This window comes from Capra hircus, chromosome 25 (genome assembly GCF_001704415.2).
Source record: "Capra hircus breed San Clemente chromosome 25, ASM170441v1, whole genome shotgun sequence".
Classification (NCBI taxonomy): Eukaryota; Metazoa; Chordata; class Mammalia; order Artiodactyla; family Bovidae; genus Capra; species Capra hircus.
This window is the reverse complement of record NC_030832.1, coordinates 20,122,873-20,143,577: the sequence shown is the minus strand read 5'-3', so window position 1 is coordinate 20,143,577 and position 20,705 is coordinate 20,122,873. Positions and strand designations below refer to the sequence as shown.

The 20,705-nt window shown below is 45.5% G+C and overlaps 1 protein-coding gene across 2 annotated transcripts in view; it reads right to left on the bottom strand.

The window, feature by feature from the left end:
• Positions 1-20,705, bottom strand: part of OTOA (otoancorin) — a 73,278-nt gene that overhangs the window by 42,009 nt on the left and 10,564 nt on the right. The window contains exons 7-14 of one of the 2 annotated variants that reach the window (XM_018039982.1): positions 20,374-20,609; positions 16,834-16,937; positions 12,492-12,592; positions 10,071-10,234; positions 7,527-7,662; positions 4,486-4,701; positions 2,555-2,722; positions 1,574-1,714 (exon numbers count right to left, since the gene is read on the bottom strand). In XM_018039982.1, coding sequence (XP_017895471.1) covers positions 1,574-1,714; positions 2,555-2,722; positions 4,486-4,701; positions 7,527-7,662; positions 10,071-10,234; positions 12,492-12,592; positions 16,834-16,937; positions 20,374-20,609 — 1,266 coding nt within the window. The remainder of the gene's footprint in view (positions 1-1,573; positions 1,715-2,554; positions 2,723-4,485; positions 4,702-7,526; positions 7,663-10,070; positions 10,235-12,491; positions 12,593-16,833; positions 16,938-20,373; positions 20,610-20,705) is intronic. The other variant, XM_018039983.1, reaches the window with a different exon arrangement.

The following is a 20,705-nucleotide window of genomic DNA, read 5'->3' as shown; positions in this document are numbered from 1 at the left end:
GTCATGAGTCCTATGCTCCCATTTCACAGATGGGAAAATGGAAGCTTTGTTATTTACCTAGAACCACACAATTGCAGGAATCCCCTGGTGGCTCAGAGTCTGCCTGCAATGCAGGAGGCCCAAGTTCCATCCCTGGTTCAGGAAGACCCCCTGGAGAAGGAAATGGCAACCCACTCCAGTAGTCTCGCCTGGAAAATCCCATGAATGGAGGAGCCTGGAGGGCTACAGTCCACAGCATTCCAAAGAGTCAGAAATGACTGAGCGACTTCACTTTCACTTTCACACAGTCGCTAAGCAGCTGGGCTGGGATTTGAGCTGGTGTCCAGTGATTGCAGAGCTCTCACACCCCAGGTGGTCCAGGAGGTGAACGAGGAGCAAAGTCAAGACAGCGAGGCGGGAGGTTTGCTTCCTGTGCTCAGAGAAGCCGCTGCCCAGCTGAGGACCCCCTGCAGCCCCTATTTCATGCCCACCTGCTGGTTCCTGAACACAGCATTCCAGGAAGTAAAACTGACGATGACTAGACCAGGATGGGCTAGAAAGTTCCATAGATAAAGAATCTCCTGGGTCTTCCCTGGTGGTCCAGGGGTCAAGACTCCACGCTCCCAGTGCAGGGTGCCTGGGTTCAATCCCTGATCAGGGAACTAGATCCCACATGCTGCAGCTAAGAGTTCGTGGCCCCTTCAACCTCTCTGAGCTCAGCAAGTCGCCTGTCTAAGCAGCTCACTCCCCACCCCCTGGAACCCCTGCCTCCTCCCCTGGCTTACTGTCTCCTTACCACTCATCAGCATCTATCATCTAACAGGGCACACATTTATTCCCTGGAGTACCAGCGGTTAGGATGCCACGCTCTCATTGCCAAAGACCCAGGTTCGATCCCTGGTTGGGGAACTTACATCCCACAAGCCCAGCAGAGGAATCAAAAAAAAAAAAAAAAAAAAAGGTAGCAGGGCATACATTCAGCTGCTGATCTTTTGTACTGTCTCCCTTACTAGGAAGGAAGCGCCCTTCACTTCCGTGTCCCCAGGACCACGAACAGCACCTGGCACCTGAGAGGGGAGAGAAGCGGCCAGGGGCTCCATAAACACTGTGAATGAATGAATGAATGCAAGTCAGAGGAAGTTCAAGGGCCTCCACAGCACAGCTCTTCCCAGGCGGCCCCAGTAGTAACTGCTCTCATGCACAGTGCATGCCCAGCAGAGCCTCATGAGAGATGAGCCCCATTTTGCAGATGAGAAAACTGAGGCCATGGGAGGAGAAGCAGTGACCCCAAAGTTAATCAACAGTAGCCCCGGAATTCACACTTGGGTTTCATCTAACTTAACACTATTCTGCCTCCTGAGTTTGTTGCTGTTGTTCAGACACCAAGTCATGCCTGACTCTTCGCAAGCCCATGGACTACAGCACACCAGGCTTCCCTGTCCTTTACCACCATCTCCCGGAGTATGCCCAAGTTCATGAGTTTACTCACACAGAAATAAGTTTGTTTTACCAAGTACCAAGTTAACCTTAGAACAGACCTTTCCCATAAGACAATCAGAAGTCCAGGCACCACCTCTGGGCATTGCAGTCATACCTGACTCCTCCGGATCTCCTTTGCCTTCAGGACTGTGGAGTTGAATCCAGGTTCCCTCCATAAATCAAAGAGAGACACTTCCTTAAAGAAAGCACCCTGTATTTCAACAATGCCAGAGACAGTATCTCCCGCTTCCATCACCTGTCAAAAGTGAGAAGAAGCATAGTAACAACTTTGCAGAGGATGGACTGAGTGTTGGGTGAGGGCCAGGCGGGTGCTTCACGGGCAATAAGTCCCACCAGATCTGCTCAGCAACCCAATGAGGTGGTGACAGTCCTTATCCCCATTTTACAGGTAAGAAAACCAAAGCTTAATGAGTAATTGGCTGAAATTTGATAACGTGAGATTCAAGCCCAACTTTGCCTTATTCCAAAACCCACACCCTTTAACCATAAGAGCTACAGCGATCTGCAAGGTATTGGTATTTTAGGCCCAACCCTTTGAGTTGCTTTCTTAGCAGACTGTGCAATTAGACATGGCAGGTCCAACAGGATATGATGCCCAGAAGACCCACTGCAAGTGAGGGCGAGAAATGTGGACATGGCTTTGGAAGAGGAAATGGGGGCCTTTCTGAAGCACTAGGGGAATACTCTTGCCTGGAAAATCCCATGGACGGAGGAGCCTGGTAGGCTGCCATCTATGGGGTCGCACAGAGTCGGACACGACTGAAGCGACTTAGCAGCAGGGGAATTCAGGATTCATTTCCACATTTGAAAACCAAACCCCTAAAACATTATGACAGAAAGAAATCCAACTGAAGAAAAGTGTTCCGGATTCAGCTGGCTGGGGACAGCACCAGAGTCTGGGGAGAATCAGGTTCGACCCCAGAGGCACTTTCCAGAAAGGAAGGGAGGTGGGCATCAGAAGAAGGCATTCTCCAGGCTTAGAACAACCCCACCCAAAGACAGAGCCCCCTCACAAAGCCCCAAAACCACACGCCTGAGAGCCCCAGGGGCTGCGGACCAGACATCTTGCTCTCACCTTGCTCAGGACTCCGTGCTGCTGGGCAGGTGACAAGTCGGACACGTGCAGGGAGGTGGCGCTTCTTAGGAGCTGCATGAGGTCCCTGCGGTCCATGGCATGGAAGGCCTGCGTGCCCACCCCAGTCAGCAGCACGCCCATCTGACTGACGTTGTAGAAGGACAGCACCTGGGGGCGCCGGCAAGGGAAGGTGAGGACCAGCCTCGGGGCTGCACCTCAAGGGCGTATACCAGGCCCCACTGCAGGCTGGGCATCCGGAGGGGTGCTGGGGCACCCCTGTGAGCAAGACACAAGCTGCCCTCCCAGACCCCCCTCCTTCCATCAGGAAAGAGACCTAAGTATCAAAACACAACACAGAGGTAACCATGCCGCTGGGGTAACCACTATGCCATCTGAGGCCACGGCAGAATTAATAAAGAGCAGTGGAGGAGGGCAAGGCAACCCACTGTAGTACTCTTGCCTGGAGAAACCCCATGGACAGAGGAGCCTGGTGGGCTGCAGTCCATGGGGTCACAAAGAGTTGGACACGACTGAGCGACTAAGCACTGCACAGTGACCCATATGCCACCGCTGACCAGGCAACGGGCTCTTCTGTGTGTAATCTGACCTAGCAGACGAGATTTAAAAATTGGGGGGATCCTATAAAAATCCAAATTAGAGTTTCTGCTTTATTTAAAAAAAAAAAAACCCGAACATCAGGCAGTACCCACAGTGGCAACAATGGGCAAGAACCTTGGGGTGAGTCATGGCGCCTCTGTTTGCCCTGCACACCCCTCTCATGGGACCAGGAGAAGCCTGCTGTCCTCCGTATGTCACCTGTCAGGCAACTGACACAGCAAAGCCCCTCACTCATCTATCTTCACGTGGAAGCTTTGAGGTGAAATAAAGAAGCATTTTAGGACATGAGTCTGATATTTTATATATATATATGACTGTAGCTGGACACCCTAACAGAAATCATGACTGTTTCCCAACCCCTCCTTTGGTGTAAAGAGGCTAAATGTAATATAATCAGAAAAATTTACTGTTTTTTTACTGTTTTTTTTTTTTAAAAAAAACCAGTTGAGTGGTTTCCTTGAGCTATTCCCTGTAGAATGAACAGCCTCTTACTGTCCTTAAGGAAGGCAAAGACTTTTGAGCACTTGGCTTCTTAGCAAAAGTCGCCTCATTCCTCTGTAAGAAGAGTTGGATGCCAGGAAAGAGAAGAGCCACTTGGTCCAGGGCTGGGAGGAACAAGACTGTCTCCCCCAGCGCTCTAAAATCACATTCACAGAGTGGACTTAGGTGGCCCCAGTCAAAACAGAAGGTCCTCAAAGCCTTCAAGCTAAAGTCACGAGAAGTCTTGAAGGGACAAGATGGATGGTCTACCCTTAGCTTTGAGTCAGAAAGAAGAATGAGTGGGCAGTGGTCACGGTGCCATGATAGAGGCAGTCAGCATGGGAATGAAGCAAGCGGGCTCTGAAGCCAGATGCCCTGGGTTCAATCCCAGCCCTGTCCCTTTCATGCGGCCTTGGCAATTCCCTTATACGCTCTGTGCCTCATATGAATGACCTGGAAAATGGAGGTTATAACATTACTGACCTTATAGGGCTGTTGGGAAGGTTAAATGATTAACTCAGTGATAGCTAACACTCACTGAGCTTGGACTCTAGGTCACGTGTTATCCAACCTCTTCCTGTGGACCAACTCACATAAACCTATGGAATAGGAGCTATTGTTATCCCCATCTTACAGAGGGAAACTGAGGCAAGGAGAAGTTGTCAGTTCCCCACTGTCACGCAGCAGACACTGTCACACATGGAAGACAAGGATTTGCACCCAGGTAGCCTTCCTTGGCACCATCTTCTTACCGATTGGCTGCCCCTGCTGAAGGTCTATAACCAGCCCTTCGGTCTTGGGCCATTAAAACAGAGTCCAATGCTCCAACTGACCTTCTGGTGGGCCAGGTATTTGGCAGACAAGATGATGACCTGGCTCCTGGTCCAGCCAGAGACCTGGTTGAGGGTTGAGATGGCGCCCTGCACAGCCTCGGGGGAGAGGGATTCCAGCTGACTGTGGGTCAAGCCCATGACCGCATCCGACAAAGAGCCCAGAGTCTCATTAAGGGTCTGGTTCTCCGTGGCAATTTCCAGGAGCTCAGCTTTGAGCTAGAAAGGGAGCAAGCCAGGGTGAGAGTTGACAGCAAGCAGGACGGCGGCTCCTCCGGACTATACCCCAGCGTGCGCCTTCTCCTTCCCTGCTCATCAAAAAGAAGGGGGCTCCTGCTGAGACCAGATCACGAGTCACACTGCTGAAAATGCCACCTCCTCTGGCCTCGACCTTCCTATGCTGCAAATTCACTCTATGCTTCATTTAAATATTAATTTGTTATTAAATCAACCTTAAAGCATGGCAGAAGGAAATTTTGTTCACTCATAACCACCATTCCTGTAGCATCTATTTTTTTTTGTGACCTTGAACTCTACATCCTGTCTACATGGCTGCTTTTCTTTTATGAAATATCCCGGGAAGCTTTACGATAATATATAAATGTGTAAAAATAATTCTCAACAGTAACAAGAAAGTAAAAGTCTCCTGAAAACTCTACCTCAAAAGAATTACTGTGGTTAGTAACTGTTTATGTTTCCAAAATTTCTTATGCCTATATAAACTATGGTATCTAGTCTTTATATAGATGTAACATGAACAGAAACGCAATTTCCTGCTCCATTTAAAATTTTTCATTTAAAATTACGTCTTACAAGTTTTCACGTTTTTGTGATTCCCTTATTTTTTATAACATGCCTGTCCAGTTATAGTCAAGTGTGTTTCCCAACTGCTTTCAGTAAAGAAGACGATCGATTTATCTGTTGTAACGTGACCTCTATACAAAAACAAAACAACAACAGAACGGTTTGTATTTTAACACCTGAGTTTGCATGAACCGTAATGGCACCCCACTCCAGTACTTTTGCCTGGAAAGTCTCATGGATGGAGGAGCCTGGTAGGCTGCAGTCCATGGGGTCGCTAAGGGTAGGACACGACTGAGTGACTTCACTTTGACTTTTCACTTTCATGCATTGGAGAAGGACATGGCAACCCACTCCAGTGTTCTTGCCTGGAGAATCCCAGGGACGGGAGAGCCTGGTGGGCTGCCGTCTATGGGGTCACACAGAGTCGGACAGGACTGAAGTGACTTAGATATATATAGAATCATGTCAGAGGCGTGTGCGCAAGTATTCCAGATGGCCACTGGGGGGCAGCAGAGTAAAAGTGAAAGAGACAGCTATCACAGCTGGTTTTCTCCAAAATCAGCAGCTCCCCTTCCCTAGAGATCAGCTTCCACATCTGCAAAAGGCCTACAGCAGTAGCTCCCAAAGTGTGGGGCTTAACCAGTAGTTTCAGCATCACCTGGAGAGTTGTTAGAAATACAACATCTCAGGTTCCACCCCAGCGCTCTTGAATCAGATGAAGTGAAGTGACGTCGCTCAGTCGTGCCCGACTCTGCAAGCCGGTGGACTGTAGTTTACAAGGCTCCTCTGTCCATGGAATTTTCCAGGCAAGAGTACTGGAGTGGGTACTCTTGCCCATTTCCTTCTCCAGGGGATCTTCCCGACCCAGGGATCAAACCGAGGCTTCCCGCATTGCGGGCAGACGCTTTACCATCTGAGCCACCAGGGAACCCCCTGAATCGGATGAGGGTATCTTATTAAGCTGTTTCCAACAAGCCCTCCCGCTGATTCTGATGCACCCTCCCGGTAAGAACTATTGACCCAAATGAGCCAAAGGGTTCTCTCATATCTAGTCACACCTAACTTTCTTCTTGGTCACAACTGTCCCTGTGGCCCTAAACTACACTTATTTTATTTTTGCTTGAGCTTGCTTGGGAAGGATTCTTTTCCTGAGGATTTGGTGATGTGTGAAACACTGCTGTGGAATAACTGATGAGGTGACCAAAATTTTCTTGAATATTGCTCTCATACTATCGTTCCCACTTGAAAAATGAGAAAAACAAAAAGAAGTGAGAGAGGCGCTTCCCTGGTGGCTCAGTGGTAAAGAATCCTCCTACCAATGCAGGAGACCAGGGTTCAATCCCTGGTCCGGGAAGATCCCACAAGCTGCAGAGCAACAAAGCCCATGTGTTACGACTACCGAGCCTGTGCTCTAGAGCCTGGGGGCTGCGACTTCTGAGCCCACATGGCGCAGCTACTGAAGCCCACAGGCCTAGAACCCGTCCTCCACAAGAGGAGAGCCACAGCTATGAGAAGCCTGCACATCACAACTAGAGAGAAAGCCCATTCAGCAATAAAGACCCAGCATGGCCATAAACAAATAAATAAAAATAAAATCTTTAAAAAAAAAAAGAAGGGAGAGAAGCCGGGCAGAATTAAGACTTCAAGGGAAGAAGGGAGAGAAAGAGATGAAGTCGGGAGGGAAATGAGATAGTCCCCATGTGCCAATTTGCCCAAAACCTTGGTCTAGGAATTCAGTAACTCCCCTGGCTACATCGGAATCATCTGAGTAGCTTTGAAGACCTGCCACACCCAGGCCAAACCCCAGACCATAACCTGAGAATCTCTGAGGGCAGAGCCTGGGGAAGGGATATGCCACTAGTAGAACCAGATTTGAGTTCTTTTACTTCCTCTCTATTCCAAGCACAGTCACCAGCCAAGCAGCTTCAACATCACCTGGAAGCTCGTTAGAAATGCAGTCTCAGGCCCCACCCAGACCTTAAATCTGCATTTAAGATCCCCAAATAACCTCACGCACGGCATTTCAGTCTGAGGTGGCCACTTTGATTAAACTGATTCAAGCTCGTCCTACAGTTGGTTGTTGCTTCTCCCTACTTTAAGTTCATGCTGGGGTTTCTGCTGTGGCTGGACCTCGATCGCGATTCACCCTTTCTTGCAAAGGGCAGACAAGACGGTTCTTCCCTTTTCTGTGGCTAGTGAAACTGAGGCCAAGGGTGTGGGGCTTCACAGCATTTCTGCACCTTCTGAACACCAGCCTGGAAGCCCCGCAGGTGGCTGCATTTGATCATCTGGTGAAGGAGCACTTGGGCCACAGCAGCTTCCAGCAGCTCCAGGTCATCGTAGAAACAAACCAGCAGCCCCAGCCTGCGAGAGAAGATAAAGGGATGCTGATGGAGGGCAGAGAGGAGGGGGCCACAACCAAGACTCCACTCCAGTTAGAACCAAGAGGTCACAATCATAGCAGCTGCTAAGCACCAGGAACCGTGTTGAGCCCTTTAACCTGGATTAGCTCATCACAACCCTGCAAGGTGAGTACTCTCATTAGCCCCATTTCACAGAAGGGTAAACTGAGACTCAGACAGATTAAGGCAAGTGGTACTGGGCCTTAAATCTAGATCCATCCAACTATGCTGTCTCTCCTCCTGGGGCATTAAGGGATACAAAGAAAGCTTTCCTTATCCACACAGAGATAAGGGATTTGCCCACCCTGAGGGATTCTCTGAAGCAGAAGTTTATTTCCAGGATTTTTCCAGGATATTTATTTACAGCCAACACCCCTAGATGATGATGCTTCAAAAGAAAATAAAAAGACAGGAGTCAGAACAATGTAGGAGCAGAGATGAGATCTGACCCCTGGTCTAGCTGGAAGCACTGCATCTATTGGTTAAGAACACACCTTCACCCCCAACTGGAATTTGAAGCTCAGCTCTATGAGACATCTGACTTCCAGCAAGTTACTTCTCTGCAAGCTACACAAGGCTGTGCAGCGCACACTCTACCATAACCCTGCCTCTCTAAGCTTTTAATGGGGAGGTTTCCTTTGCCCATCATAGCTGCTGCTGCTGCTGCTGCTAAGTCGCTTCAGTCGTGTCCGACTCCGTGCGACCCCGTAGACGGCAGCCCACCAGGCTCCCCCGTCCCTGGGATTCTCCAGGCAAGAACACTGGAGTGGGTTGTCATGTCCTTCTCCAATGCATAAAAGTGAAAAGTCAAAGTGAAGTCGCTCAGTCGTGTCCGACTCTTAGTGACCCCATGGACTGCAGCCTTTCAGGCTCCTCCATCCATGGGATTTTCCAGGCAAGAGTACTGGAGTGGGTTGCCATTGCCTTCTCCGCCCATCATAGCACGTCATAATAAATATGATGAATGAAAGAATAAGGAGTACTGTGGGGGTTAAATGAGAAGATGCATACCAAGTGATTAGCATACTTCCTGGTAGATGCTAAGCACTTATTCTGAAACGATGCTCTTAGCATTAGTATGAAATCTACTTGACTTAGCGTGGTTGGACCACCTAGTTGGCCATGATCAAACAGTGACACTCTCAGACAGGTCCCCAGGAAAGCAACCAGCTCAGGGAAAGGACTTTAAAGTGTGTCTAAAGAGAAAAAATACTCAGAGAAAGTGAAGACCGAATATTAATAATCATGTTAAGAATAACTAATATTTACTGAGCACTTTCTATGTGCAAATGTGCTTAATCCTTACAAGGGTCTTAATGAAATAGGCAGTTTATTAGCTCCCATTTCACAGATGGGGAAGTAGATTCACAGGGAGGTGCAGATCACCCAACTTGTAAGTGGCAGAGCCAGGATCAAACCCAGGACTTCTGCCTCCAGGCCCCATGTTCTTAATCACTACACTATTTTTTGTGTAACTAAGACTGAAGGTGGTAGGAGAAAGGGGACAACAGAGGACGAGAAGGTTGGATGGCATCACCGACTCGATGGACGTGAGTTTGAGTAAACTCCGGGAGGCCTGGCCTGCTGCAGTCCATGGGGTCGCAAAGAGTCAGACACGACGGAGCAACTAAACTGAACTGACTAGAAAAAATAGGGCCCATGCCATTGAGTGAAAATTACTAAGGACAGGAGAAGAGGGTTGTAAGGGTTCTATATGAGAATATTCTCTGCAGGTGACTTTGGAAAATGTAAGGTCATGTGATGCTGTCAGAGGAAGATCTGTGACAGTAAGACCCTGGGAGATGGAGAAGAGATGGGTGAACGGTGCCCACCACCCCTCCCCACTGCGCAATTACCCCCAACATTCAAACCCTTTCTGCGGTCACCAAGTACGCAGCTCCTGGCCCTTCCCTGCTCGAAATGGTTCCAGTTCCTGGGAATCAGGTTATAATCACTAAATTCTAGAGCTGACCTCACGCCAGGGCTCCCTGCCTGAGGGTCTAGGATACAACAGGTTCACAAATGTGAGGCCCGTGAGCTATTTCCAATACCCGACCTAACCAATTGTAAATGACACATTTACAACTTGGAATGGAGGGAATACCAAGAATGTAAAAAGTTCCACTTCTGTGCTTAGAGCTGGAATCTTAGTACTTGATAGGTAAGGCTGTATAAAATGTTAGCACATAGGAGATGCTTTAAACACATTTTGTTTTCTTCTCCACTTCATAACCTCTTTAAAGGGATCTCTTTGGGGAAACACCTCCCTCACATGCACAGAGACGTGGGACAATTCAAAGAGATGGATCAGCCACCTCCCTCCCCTCCCCAGCTCTTCTGCTGCTCAGAGAAAGCTGATGCTTAGGTAGGAAACAGCTCTGGGGGCCCAGTGCCCACACTCCTTGCCTGTGGATGGTAGAGGTATTCCTCATGTCAAAGTTGGAGGAGCTGATCCTCTCCAGAAACGCCTGGGCCAGTTCAGGCGTGATGTCATAAACCGTGTCCAGCTGCTTGGTGGCGTTGTCATAGCTGATAAACAGCCCAATCTGGTGGAGGAGGCCAGGAAGATCAGTGGGGGGCTGCAGGAGCCCTGTGAAGCCCCGCCCCGGTGGCCTGTGCTGTGCCCCGCCCCCAGGCCCCTGGAGATGCCCATTCCTCATTTTCACTGATTTCTTTTTTTTCTGTAATAGTTTATTACAAGATATTGAATATAGTTCCCTATGCTATACAGTAGGACCTTGTGGTTTATCTTTTTTATATATAGAGGCATGGATCTGCTAATCCCAAACTCCTAATTGATCGGTCCCTCATCCCATTTCCTCTTTGGTAACTAAGTGACATTGATTTCCTAATGGTCTGTAACCGCTGCTTCAGTTTCTTCTACAATCCACCTGTTATTTAGGAAAGTTTTTCTTTTTTAATATAGGAGCAGTTGAACTTTTTTCAAGCTAATACTTGCATATTTATTTCTAGATTTGTTTTATTGAGGTCAGAGAATGTGGTCCACAAATTGTTTGCTTTGGGGAATCAGAATTTTTAAAATAGATAAATTGGTTTGTAAATGACCCCCAGGTGATTTAAAAAAAGAATGTGTGTTCTCTCTGTAAGATATAAAGTTGGATATATGTATACAATATATATGTAAATACATGTTTACATAATATTTAACACACACTTATTATGTAAATATATACATAATGCATTCAACTTTATTAAATATACTCTTCAGGTTCTTTCTATTATTGTTCACTTTTTGCCTGTGTGTCCAAGAGTGTCGCACTGAGGTCTCCTATATTTTGAGGCCCTGTTATTCTTCGCTTAAAGATTTCATAAAGCTGTCTCTCCCTCATGGATTGTGCTCTACGTCCATAAGAAATTCCCTCTGAGTGTTGGTACCCTGTGGCTTCACCTCCCTTCTCTACATGTTTAGAAGATGAAGAAATGTTGTGAACAGCCCCTGGATCTCAAGAAGTCCCTGCTAGGGGCCCAGTTTTCTGAGAATTTAATCTCTTTCGACTTTCTGAAGTTCACTCAACTTTAAAAAAGTAAAATGGAGGTCTAATCCATTTTAAACTGAGGGTTATGAAACTGAGAGACATCTGAAATATTCCCAGCCTGTCAGGTAAAAAGAGGAACCTTAGGGACTCCCCTCGTGGTCCAGTGGCTAAGACTCCATGATCCCAGTGCAGGGGGCTCAGGTTCTAAACCTGGTCAGGGAACTAGACCCACGTGCCACAACTAAGGATCCTACATACTGCAACCAAGACCTGGCACAGCCAAATAAGGAAATATTTGTTTTAAAGAAAGAGGAACCTACTTCTGCCTCTGATTTCATAATAACCAGACGTGGTTGGGTCAGTCAGTCCTCGAACGGGCCAGTCATTTGATGCAAACACTTCTTTCACTGGCCAGTAGAAAGTTAGGGGACACAGGGTACGAACTGGTGGCAAGCCCCAAACTCTTTATGAAAGCCTCCCCTGTTGGCAGCATTCCTCAGCATTCCTGAGTTCTAGAATCATGCCTCCCAAGGGATTGTAGTATCATCAGAACAACATTAGGAAAAGGAGAGTAATTCCTGAGCAGTGAATTGAGCACCATGAATATGTACACTTCTCCACTGTAAACTTTAAAGTCCAATCATCGCTCATGCTGAAGTAGCTATCAATAGAAGTTGCCATAAATAGAAGTAGCAATTGATCCATGTTGCTTTTGACTTGGGTTTGTGCTTCCAGTGACTGTAAACTCTATAGCTACGATCCTTGGCATTTCTTGACTTCAAAAATACCCTTAAACTACCTTTGGTTCATAGTCAACCTTCTCTTTAGATCCTATTGTTGACATCAGAACTGTCTTAGTTGTCCACAATTCTTTTTGTTTTCTTGGCTCTTCTACACTAGAACACAACCCAGCAACTGACTGCTTGAGGCCTTATTTGAGGAGTTTTCTTTAGATGCTCAAGTTATATTGAGCTAAGGTGAGTGGCTGGCTGAACATGAGAGGTTTAGAACACACCTTGTGTACATGCTAAGTCGACTCAGTCGTGTCTGACTCTTTGTGATTTAATGGACTGTAGCCCGCCAGGCTCCTCTGTCCGTGGGATTCTCCAGGCAAGAACACTGGAGTGGGTTGCGGTGCCCTCCCCTCCAGGGGATCTTCCCAACCCAGGGATCAAACCCGCATCTCTTAGGTCTCCTGCATTGGTAGGCAGGTTCTTTACCACTAGCGCCACCTGGGAAGTCCAGAACACACCTTACTTCAGATGTATTGGTAATGGAGACATGTAAATGTATTTTTCAAACTTACTTCTATGGGACTAATTCTCATAATTTCTTCAAAGGGTAAGTGAACCATGTATCTGCCCAAAATCCATAAGTTTTCTGCACTGACCCATGAAACAGAGTCATCTGCAAAAAAGACAAAACATGGGTTAAAAAGTAAATAAATAAAAGCCTATGCACTGGTAAATGACTGTCAGAAATATCTTTGATATCAGGACCTCTTTTTGCATCCATGAATTCATTCAACAGCCATTTTTTGAGAGCCCTCTGCTTACGAGATGCTACACTATACATAGGCAATGATGGATTGCCTATAGTTACTCATAGTTCGGCTCCTTGGACCAGCAGCCTCAGCATCACTTGGAACTAGTTAGAAATGCAGATTATTTTTTAATACTAAGACCACAAAATATAGTTTCATTTTTAGTTTAGTTACTAACTTGAAATATATTTGATTCTTTTATTACTGCCAGTAACAATCCTTATCTTCCTTATTGATTATCACTGCATACATGAGCCAACCCAAACCATTTGCCCTTTCTTGTATGCACCCCTAATGGTCTCCAAATCTTTCCTCTCTTGGGACTTTCCCAACAGCTAGACTGCCTTTCCCCTAACCCTTCTGCTTCAAACTGCTAAGTCACTTCAGTCGTGTCCGACTCTGTGCGACCCCACGGACGGCAGCCTACCAGGCTTCCTCGTCCTTGGGATTTTCCAGGCAAGAGTACTGGAGTGGGGTGCCATTGCCTTCTCCAAACCCAACCTTAAAAACTGAGCTCAAATATTTCCTCTTCCTTGAAGCCCTCTCTCATCTCCTTAGCCAGCAGTATAATTTCTCTCTTCTCTGAATTCCCAGAGAACTTGATCATCTGTTCAGACATTTGAAATTCCCCATCAGCAAATGTCAGTGGGACTTTAGGAACAATCATGGCCAGGATCCAAATTCAAATTTCAGTGAACTGGGACTTCTGTGGTAGTCCAGTGGTTAAGAATCCACTTTTCAATGCCAAGGGCAAGGGTTCAATCGCTGGTTGGAGAACTAAGGCCCCACAGGCTGTGAAAAAGTAAAAGTGAAAGTGTTAAGTCATTTAGTCTTGCCTGACTCTTTGTGACCCCATGGACTATAGCCCACCAGGCTCCTCTGTCCCCGGAATTCTCTAGGCAAGAATACTGGAGTAGGCAGCCATTCCCTTCTCCAAGAGATCTTCCCAAATGTGGGGTGAGGCCAAAAAAAAAATTTTTTTTTTACGTTTCAGTGAACTAGGATTGGCTGCCATTGCCCCTAATCCTCCACCTCCAGTAAAAGATTTACAAAGTACAACATTGCTTTGGCAGCATTTGAGGGAAATGAAAAAAGCAGGGAGCATTTTTAGGGTGCCGTGAATCAGTCACCAAAAGCTATTGCAAGAAGCCTTGGACAATGGCTGATGCCCAAAGGAGATGGTGGGGTCAGCTGATCTGTGGACCACATCACGAGAACAAGAGGGTGCCTCCCCAACCCAGAAATCACAGCTGTTGCTGTGAGCACAGGTAAACAGCCTCTAGATGGAAACTCTGAACACCTGACTTGGTTATTAGAAGAAAGGGTGGCCCCAAAGGCTAGATAATTCTGTGGGGGAGCCATTAAATTCACTGAGAACTAAGCTGAGATGTCCATTTTTAACTAATTATTAAGCATGAACTATATTTCTGAAGATCAATGATCCCCAAATTCAGGATATTTTTGACACCCAAAGTATTTCAAGTTACCTCAAGGAACTTCATGAAAAAAAAAAATTTTTTTAAGTCCAAATAGAATTCATTTTAATTCACTTTAGTTTAATAATGAAATATACCACATGGGGATTTTAGGAGAGTCTGTCTCTAATTACATTCTGGCAACAAGGGCTTAAGGGAAGTCGACAGTCTAGAACTGTGGTGCTGGAGAAGACTCTCGAAAGTCCCACTGGACAACAAGGAGATCAAACCAGTCAATCCTAAAGGAAATCAACCCTGAATATTCATTGAAAGGACTGACACTGAAGCTGAAACTCCAATACTATGGCCACCTGGTGTGAAGAGCCGATTCACTGGAAAAGACCCTGATGCTGGGAAAGATTGAGGGCAGGAGGAGAAGGGGATGACAAAGGATAAGGTCATTGGATGGCATCACCAACTCGATGGACATGAAACTCCAGGAGATAGTGAAGGACAGGGAAGCCTGGCATGCTGCAGACCATGGGGTTGCAAAGAGTTGAACACGACCTAGCCACCGAACAACAAGAATCTAGTGGGCGAGCTGAGTGAATTTCCCAGGTTACATAGTGTGAGATTCAGTTTCCCAGAGGTCACAATTATGCACCAGGCAGAGGGAATTCTGCTGCGCATGGAAGACATTTATTATACCACTCTTTAATGTTTCTTTATACACAAATCTCCGAGCTGAATTTCAGGAAAGGGCTGGCTGGCACTCCCTCCACTTCCACCCGCTGGCTTTTTCTGTCTCCCCCACACACATAGGCTCACTTCCACCTCCGGGCCTTTTATCTGCTGCTTCCCCTGCCTGGAATACTTTTCCTCCAGCGCCTCACACGTCTGATTCCATTTCTCATTTTGGTTTCAAACCAAATGTCGCCTGCTCAGAGAGCTCTTCTCTGACTCCTTAATCTGGGGGTCAGAAACTACAGCCTGTGGGCCAAACCCACCTAGCATCTCTTTTTGCACAGACTTCAGCTTGGTTTTTACATTGTTTAATGGTTAAGGGAAAATCAAAAGAAGAATATTTTGTGACACTTGAAAATTACATGAAATTCACATGTCAGTGTCTGTAAATAAGGCTTTCTTCGGCTACAGCTGCACCTACTTATTTGCTGTCTACGGCTGCTTTTCTGTTACATTCACAAAGCCTAAAACATTTACTCTAGCCCTTTACAGAAAACCATGGCCAAGCCCTGTTCTAGTCTAAAGCAGTAACCCTCTCCATGGCATTGACCAATTCTATTTTCTGCAGAGCCGTAATCATATCTATATCCTCTCTCTCTCCCTCTCTTTTTATTTACTTGCCTAAAAGTTTTCTCCACCTTCTCACCCACAATAAAACTATAGCTCCATAAAGCAAAGACTTGTCTTCTGTTCCTCTGTATCTCCAGTGGCTGACACACAGTAGGCTTTTTTTTAATAAATGAGATTTTTTAAAAAAGTTTTGGCCACACCCTATGGCATGTGCAATCTTAGTTCCCCGACCAAGAAATGAACCTGCGCCTCCTGCACTGGATGTTGGAGTCCCAACCACCAGACCACCAGGTAAGTCCAGTGGGCTCTTTTTAGGTGTTGAGTTTGTTCTGTTTACATTACTAACATTAAAGATTCAACAAGTTGACATTACCTGTGAAACTGTTTGCATCACTAATCTGCATCGCTATTCTTTTCTTTTTTTTTCAATTGTAGTAAAATAAACATAACATAAAATTTACCATCTTAATCACTTTTAAGTACACAGTTCAGTGGCATTAAGTACCTTCACTTTGCTGGGCAACCAGCACCACCATCCCTTTCCAGAACTTTTTCATCTTGCAAAACTGAAACTCTGTACCCATTAAACAGCAACTCTGGGAATTCCCTGGTGGTCCAGTGGCTATGACTCAGCCCTTTGACAGCCATGGGCCTGGGGTTCAATCCCTGGTCAGGTGACTAAGATCCCACAAGCCACTCGACACAGCCAATAAACGAAATAAATAAATAGTAACTCTCCATACTCTCCATTCCTTCCTCTCCCAACCGCTGGCAACCACCACTCTACTTTCCATCTCTATGAATTTGACTAGTCTAGGAAATAGTAGGTTTTTAATAAACATCTATCAGTACACCCATGGCTGATTCATGTCAATGTATGGCAAAAACCACTACAGTATTGTAAAGTAATTAGCCTCCAATTAAAATTAATTAATTAATTTACAAAAAAATAAACATCAGTCAAATAAATCCTGGCCTATTTCTGCTTTGGTTGCCAGGAATCTTAGTGCTGAATTTGTGGGCTTTACTGTAGAGATTTTCTTTAAAAGAACTATATTGTCCCAATTTGATATAGATTTTTAACACAGATTTTGAACTTGTAAACTTGTTATTATTTCCTAAGAAACTAGGACACACCTTTGATTCTAAGATACAAATGACTGTTACTTCAGGGACTTCAACATGTGAAAAATGCATTGATGAAATGGGGTATGTGTGTTTTCCCACAAGCCACATCACGTCCTTTTTGGAAGCTGAGAAAGGTAAAAGTCTTAAGTGACAATGAAATCAAATCCCTATTTATAGAGATGAAGCACCACCATGTTTAAGGATGGACTCCACCTAAAAAGTGTTCCCACCTCAAGGCCTGGGCTCACCAGTCACATTGGAGGATGTCTTCAGAATCCCAGTCATCCAGCAGTAGACAGCCCTCTGGGCATGGGCCGAGGTCTGGTCATAGAGATCTTTGAACAACGCAGACCTAAACGATGAAAATGTGGGTATCAGTTAAGAAACAAACAGATGCAGGCCTGCAGGCAGGGTCCAAACAGCAAATGCACCCAAAGCCATCACTGGTTAAGCTGTCATTAAGCCTTTCCCATCCCCTTGCTATATGTAGCTATTTCCCCATTTTTCCTCTTTCCATCACATTTAAATATCTGCCAAAGACTGATCTCCATTTCCCAACCACCTGGTCATTTTTTTTTCAATAACAGTTTCATTAAGCTGTAACTTGTGTATCATACAATTTGTCCATTTAAAGTACACAACTCTTTTTTTTAAATATTTATTTTTTTTTTATTTTATTTTACAATACTGTATTGGTTTTGCCATACATTGACATGAAAAAAAATAATAATAAAGTACACAACTCAATGATTTTCAGTATATTCATGGACTTTTCTAACCATCACTACAAGCCATTTTAGAACCCATTTAGTGCCTCAGAAAGGAACCCTGTACTCTTATCTATCACCCCTGAACCTCTAGTCACCCCATCTCTTAGAAACCAGTAATGTACTTCCTGTCTCTATAGATTTTCCTCTTCTGAATATTCCAGATAAATGCAATCATACAATATGTCACTTTTGTATCTGGCCTCCTTCACATGGCATGATGTTTTCAAGGTTCATGCATGTTGAGACATGCATCAGTACTTTGTTTTATGGTCAAATTCTATTCTGTTGTACAAATATACCAAATTTTCTTTATCTGCTCATCAGTTGGGCTATTTCCACCTTTTGCCTATTATGAATAATGCTGCTATAATTATTCACGTACAAGTGTTTCTGTAACATGCTTCATTTTCCTTGGATGTAGACCTAGAAGTGGAATTTCTGGGTTAAATGACAATTCTATACTTAGTCTTTTGAGGAACTGCCAGACTACTTTCCAAAGCAGCTACACCGTTTTACTTTCTCACCAACAGTGTCTGAAGGTTCTGATTTCTCCACCTCCTTGCCAACACTTGTTGGTATCTGACATTTCAATTTCAGACATCCTGCGGGTATAAAGTGTCTTGGTCACTTTTTAAGCCAGGGTCATCTGGTTTCCCCACTGCCACACTACTCCTTGTGGCCCAAATCCCAAATGACCTCCTTGTCAACACACCCAGCAGTTCCGTTTGGTCCAATATGAGCTGACCTTTCAGCATTTGGCACTGATCACCCCTCTGGCTCATCCTGGCAAAACAGTTGAGTCTCTTCATCCCGGAAGACTTCACTCAATTCCACCCACCACTGAAAATCAATTCACCAAATGAGCAATTCGCCAGCCTTTCCTAAGCTTCAGGTTTGTCCCCGCCACTCTCCCAGTCATTTCATATGTGGAGAGACAAACTTTCAATCCATCGTAGGGTCTTCTCTCTGTATCTTTCTTTTCTTCTTTTTCTTCCTCACCCTTCCTCCTCCTCCTCCTTCTTGTTTTTCTTCCTCTTTCTCCTCTTATTCTGGTTCTTCTTCTTCCTCTTCCTCTTCCTCTTCTTTCTCTCTCTCTTTCAGTTGTTGTTTTGTTTTTCATAACAGCAGAGGGGATGAAAGGGACAGGAGATAGCTACACTCAGTAATTCTGAAAAAATGGTAAACATCATTTAAGGGAAACCTTGCCCATTTGTAACAATGCTCTATCATGACCTAAGGATCTGGACTTAAGGCTCAGAGGTTAAAGGGTCTGCCTGCAATGTGGGAGACCTGAGTTCGATCCCTGGGCCTGGAAGATCCCCTGGAAAAGGAAATGGCAACCCACTCCAGTATTCTTGCCTGGAGAACCCCATGGATGGAGGAGCCTGGTGGGCTACAGTCCATGGGGTCACAAAGAGTCAGACATGACTGAGCGACTTCACTTTCACTTTCTATCATGACCTAGGTCAAGTTATTCAATCTCACTGCCTCAATTTTCCCATTTGAAAAATGGGAATGGAGTTAATGACATCACCCTCACAAGTAGAAGGGTAGAGTAAGAAGTAGGCAAAACTGAGGTTCAGGAGAACTGGCTTGAGTTCAGATTAAGTCAAACCCTATGAGGTCACTTCAGGTATACCGTCCCCTTGTTGGGCCTCAGTTTCTTCATCTGTGAAAGAAGAGGTTGGATTAAATGATGCTCATTGGGAAACAGGAAATGGGGGCATATTCTGGACTCCCTAGTGATGATGAGAACCTGGAGTCATGCAGGGTTATACCTGTATTGTTCTATTGTCTTTCTCTCTGTAGGGCCCAAAATCTTTTCCTGGACTCTTATTCAGGGTTTCTATAAAGCTTCTGTGCTGGACATCTGAGTTTTGACTGTCAAGCATCCACCCCCTCTCTTGCATTAACAGCACCTCAGTTTTTCTTGGGAAAATGATGTTTCTCCCACATCCATGTGGTTTGGGTGGAACTGTGACCCACGTGCAAGCCATTCATCTCCCCAGATCCCATTGGCCACAGTCATCAGCTCAAGAATGGGCACATGACCTAGTCTGGACCAATGAGAATCAGGTCTAGGACTCTGCTTGGAATTGCTGGGAAAGTCCTCTGGACCAGGCACTCTGAGGAGGGGCCTGGAACTGCCCCTCCATTGTGTTCCGTTGTGGAGAGAGCTTGCCTGGGAGCAAGGCCAACGCAGAGGAGGGCAGAGCTGAGAGGTAAAAAAAACAGAGATGTTGCTGATGGCATCATTTGAGCTCCTGGATCCAACTGTGTCTGTCAGTCCTGCTACCTCTCAAGGAGAAAGTCTCAATTTAGCACTAGGGAGTCTTCAACACACACTCAGCTCCTTTTTTACCTGAGAACAGGTCCCAAGCTCAGAGCAATATATCGAGCTAGGATTTAATGACACTTTTTAAATTGCTGTTGTATTTATTTTTATGATTCCTTACATGATAGCGATTAAACAACAACAAAGACAAATGATACTGGTTTCCCATTTATAGTAACTATACCATATTTACTTTTTTAAAATTAATTTACTTAATTTTATTCAAGTATAGTTGATTTAAAATGTTACCTTAGTTTCAAGTGTACAGCAAAGTGATTCAGTTATACATACATATATCTATTTTTTTCAGATTCATTCCCCTTATAGATTGTTACCAAATCTGAATCTAGTTCTCTGTGCTATACAGGAGGTCCTTGTTGGTTATCTCTTTTATATACAGTAGCATGTATCATTTTTTATTTTTAATATAGATATTTTAAGCAAATAGAATGAATCACTATTTTTTAAATACACAAAATAAAAATACAGGCAAAAATTATGAGGATGATACCAGAATGACTAAAATGCGGGAGACTGTTTTAATCAAGCCATCTCTAAACTGACCTCGAATATTAACCTGTCCTCACTGCCTTCTCCCCTCCCTCATGTGTTACCTCCTTGACCTCAGGACAGACTCTGAGGGGCAGCGAGTGGAGTCAGCGGGTTGTGGGGAGGACACTCACAGGTTCTTGAAGACGTCTTCATGCAGGTCTTGCGGGAGACTCTCCATGATGTCCGGGTGGAGAAAGCGGCCTGAGGATCCCCTCAGCACCATGCCCAGGATCTCCACACACTCCAGGGGGTTCAGCACCTGGAAACACCTCTCCAGCGTGACGAGAAACAGGCTGCGGTTCACACCCGGGCTCTGCAAGGCTTGTTTCCGAATCTCTCCCAAGTCAATAACGATGTTGTCCAGCTCCTAAAGGGGTGGCAGAAGTCAGGGTTGCCTCTCAATCTGGAAACACTGGGCGGGACCACGCTTAGCAGCAGAGGTGAAATTCAGGACCACTATTAA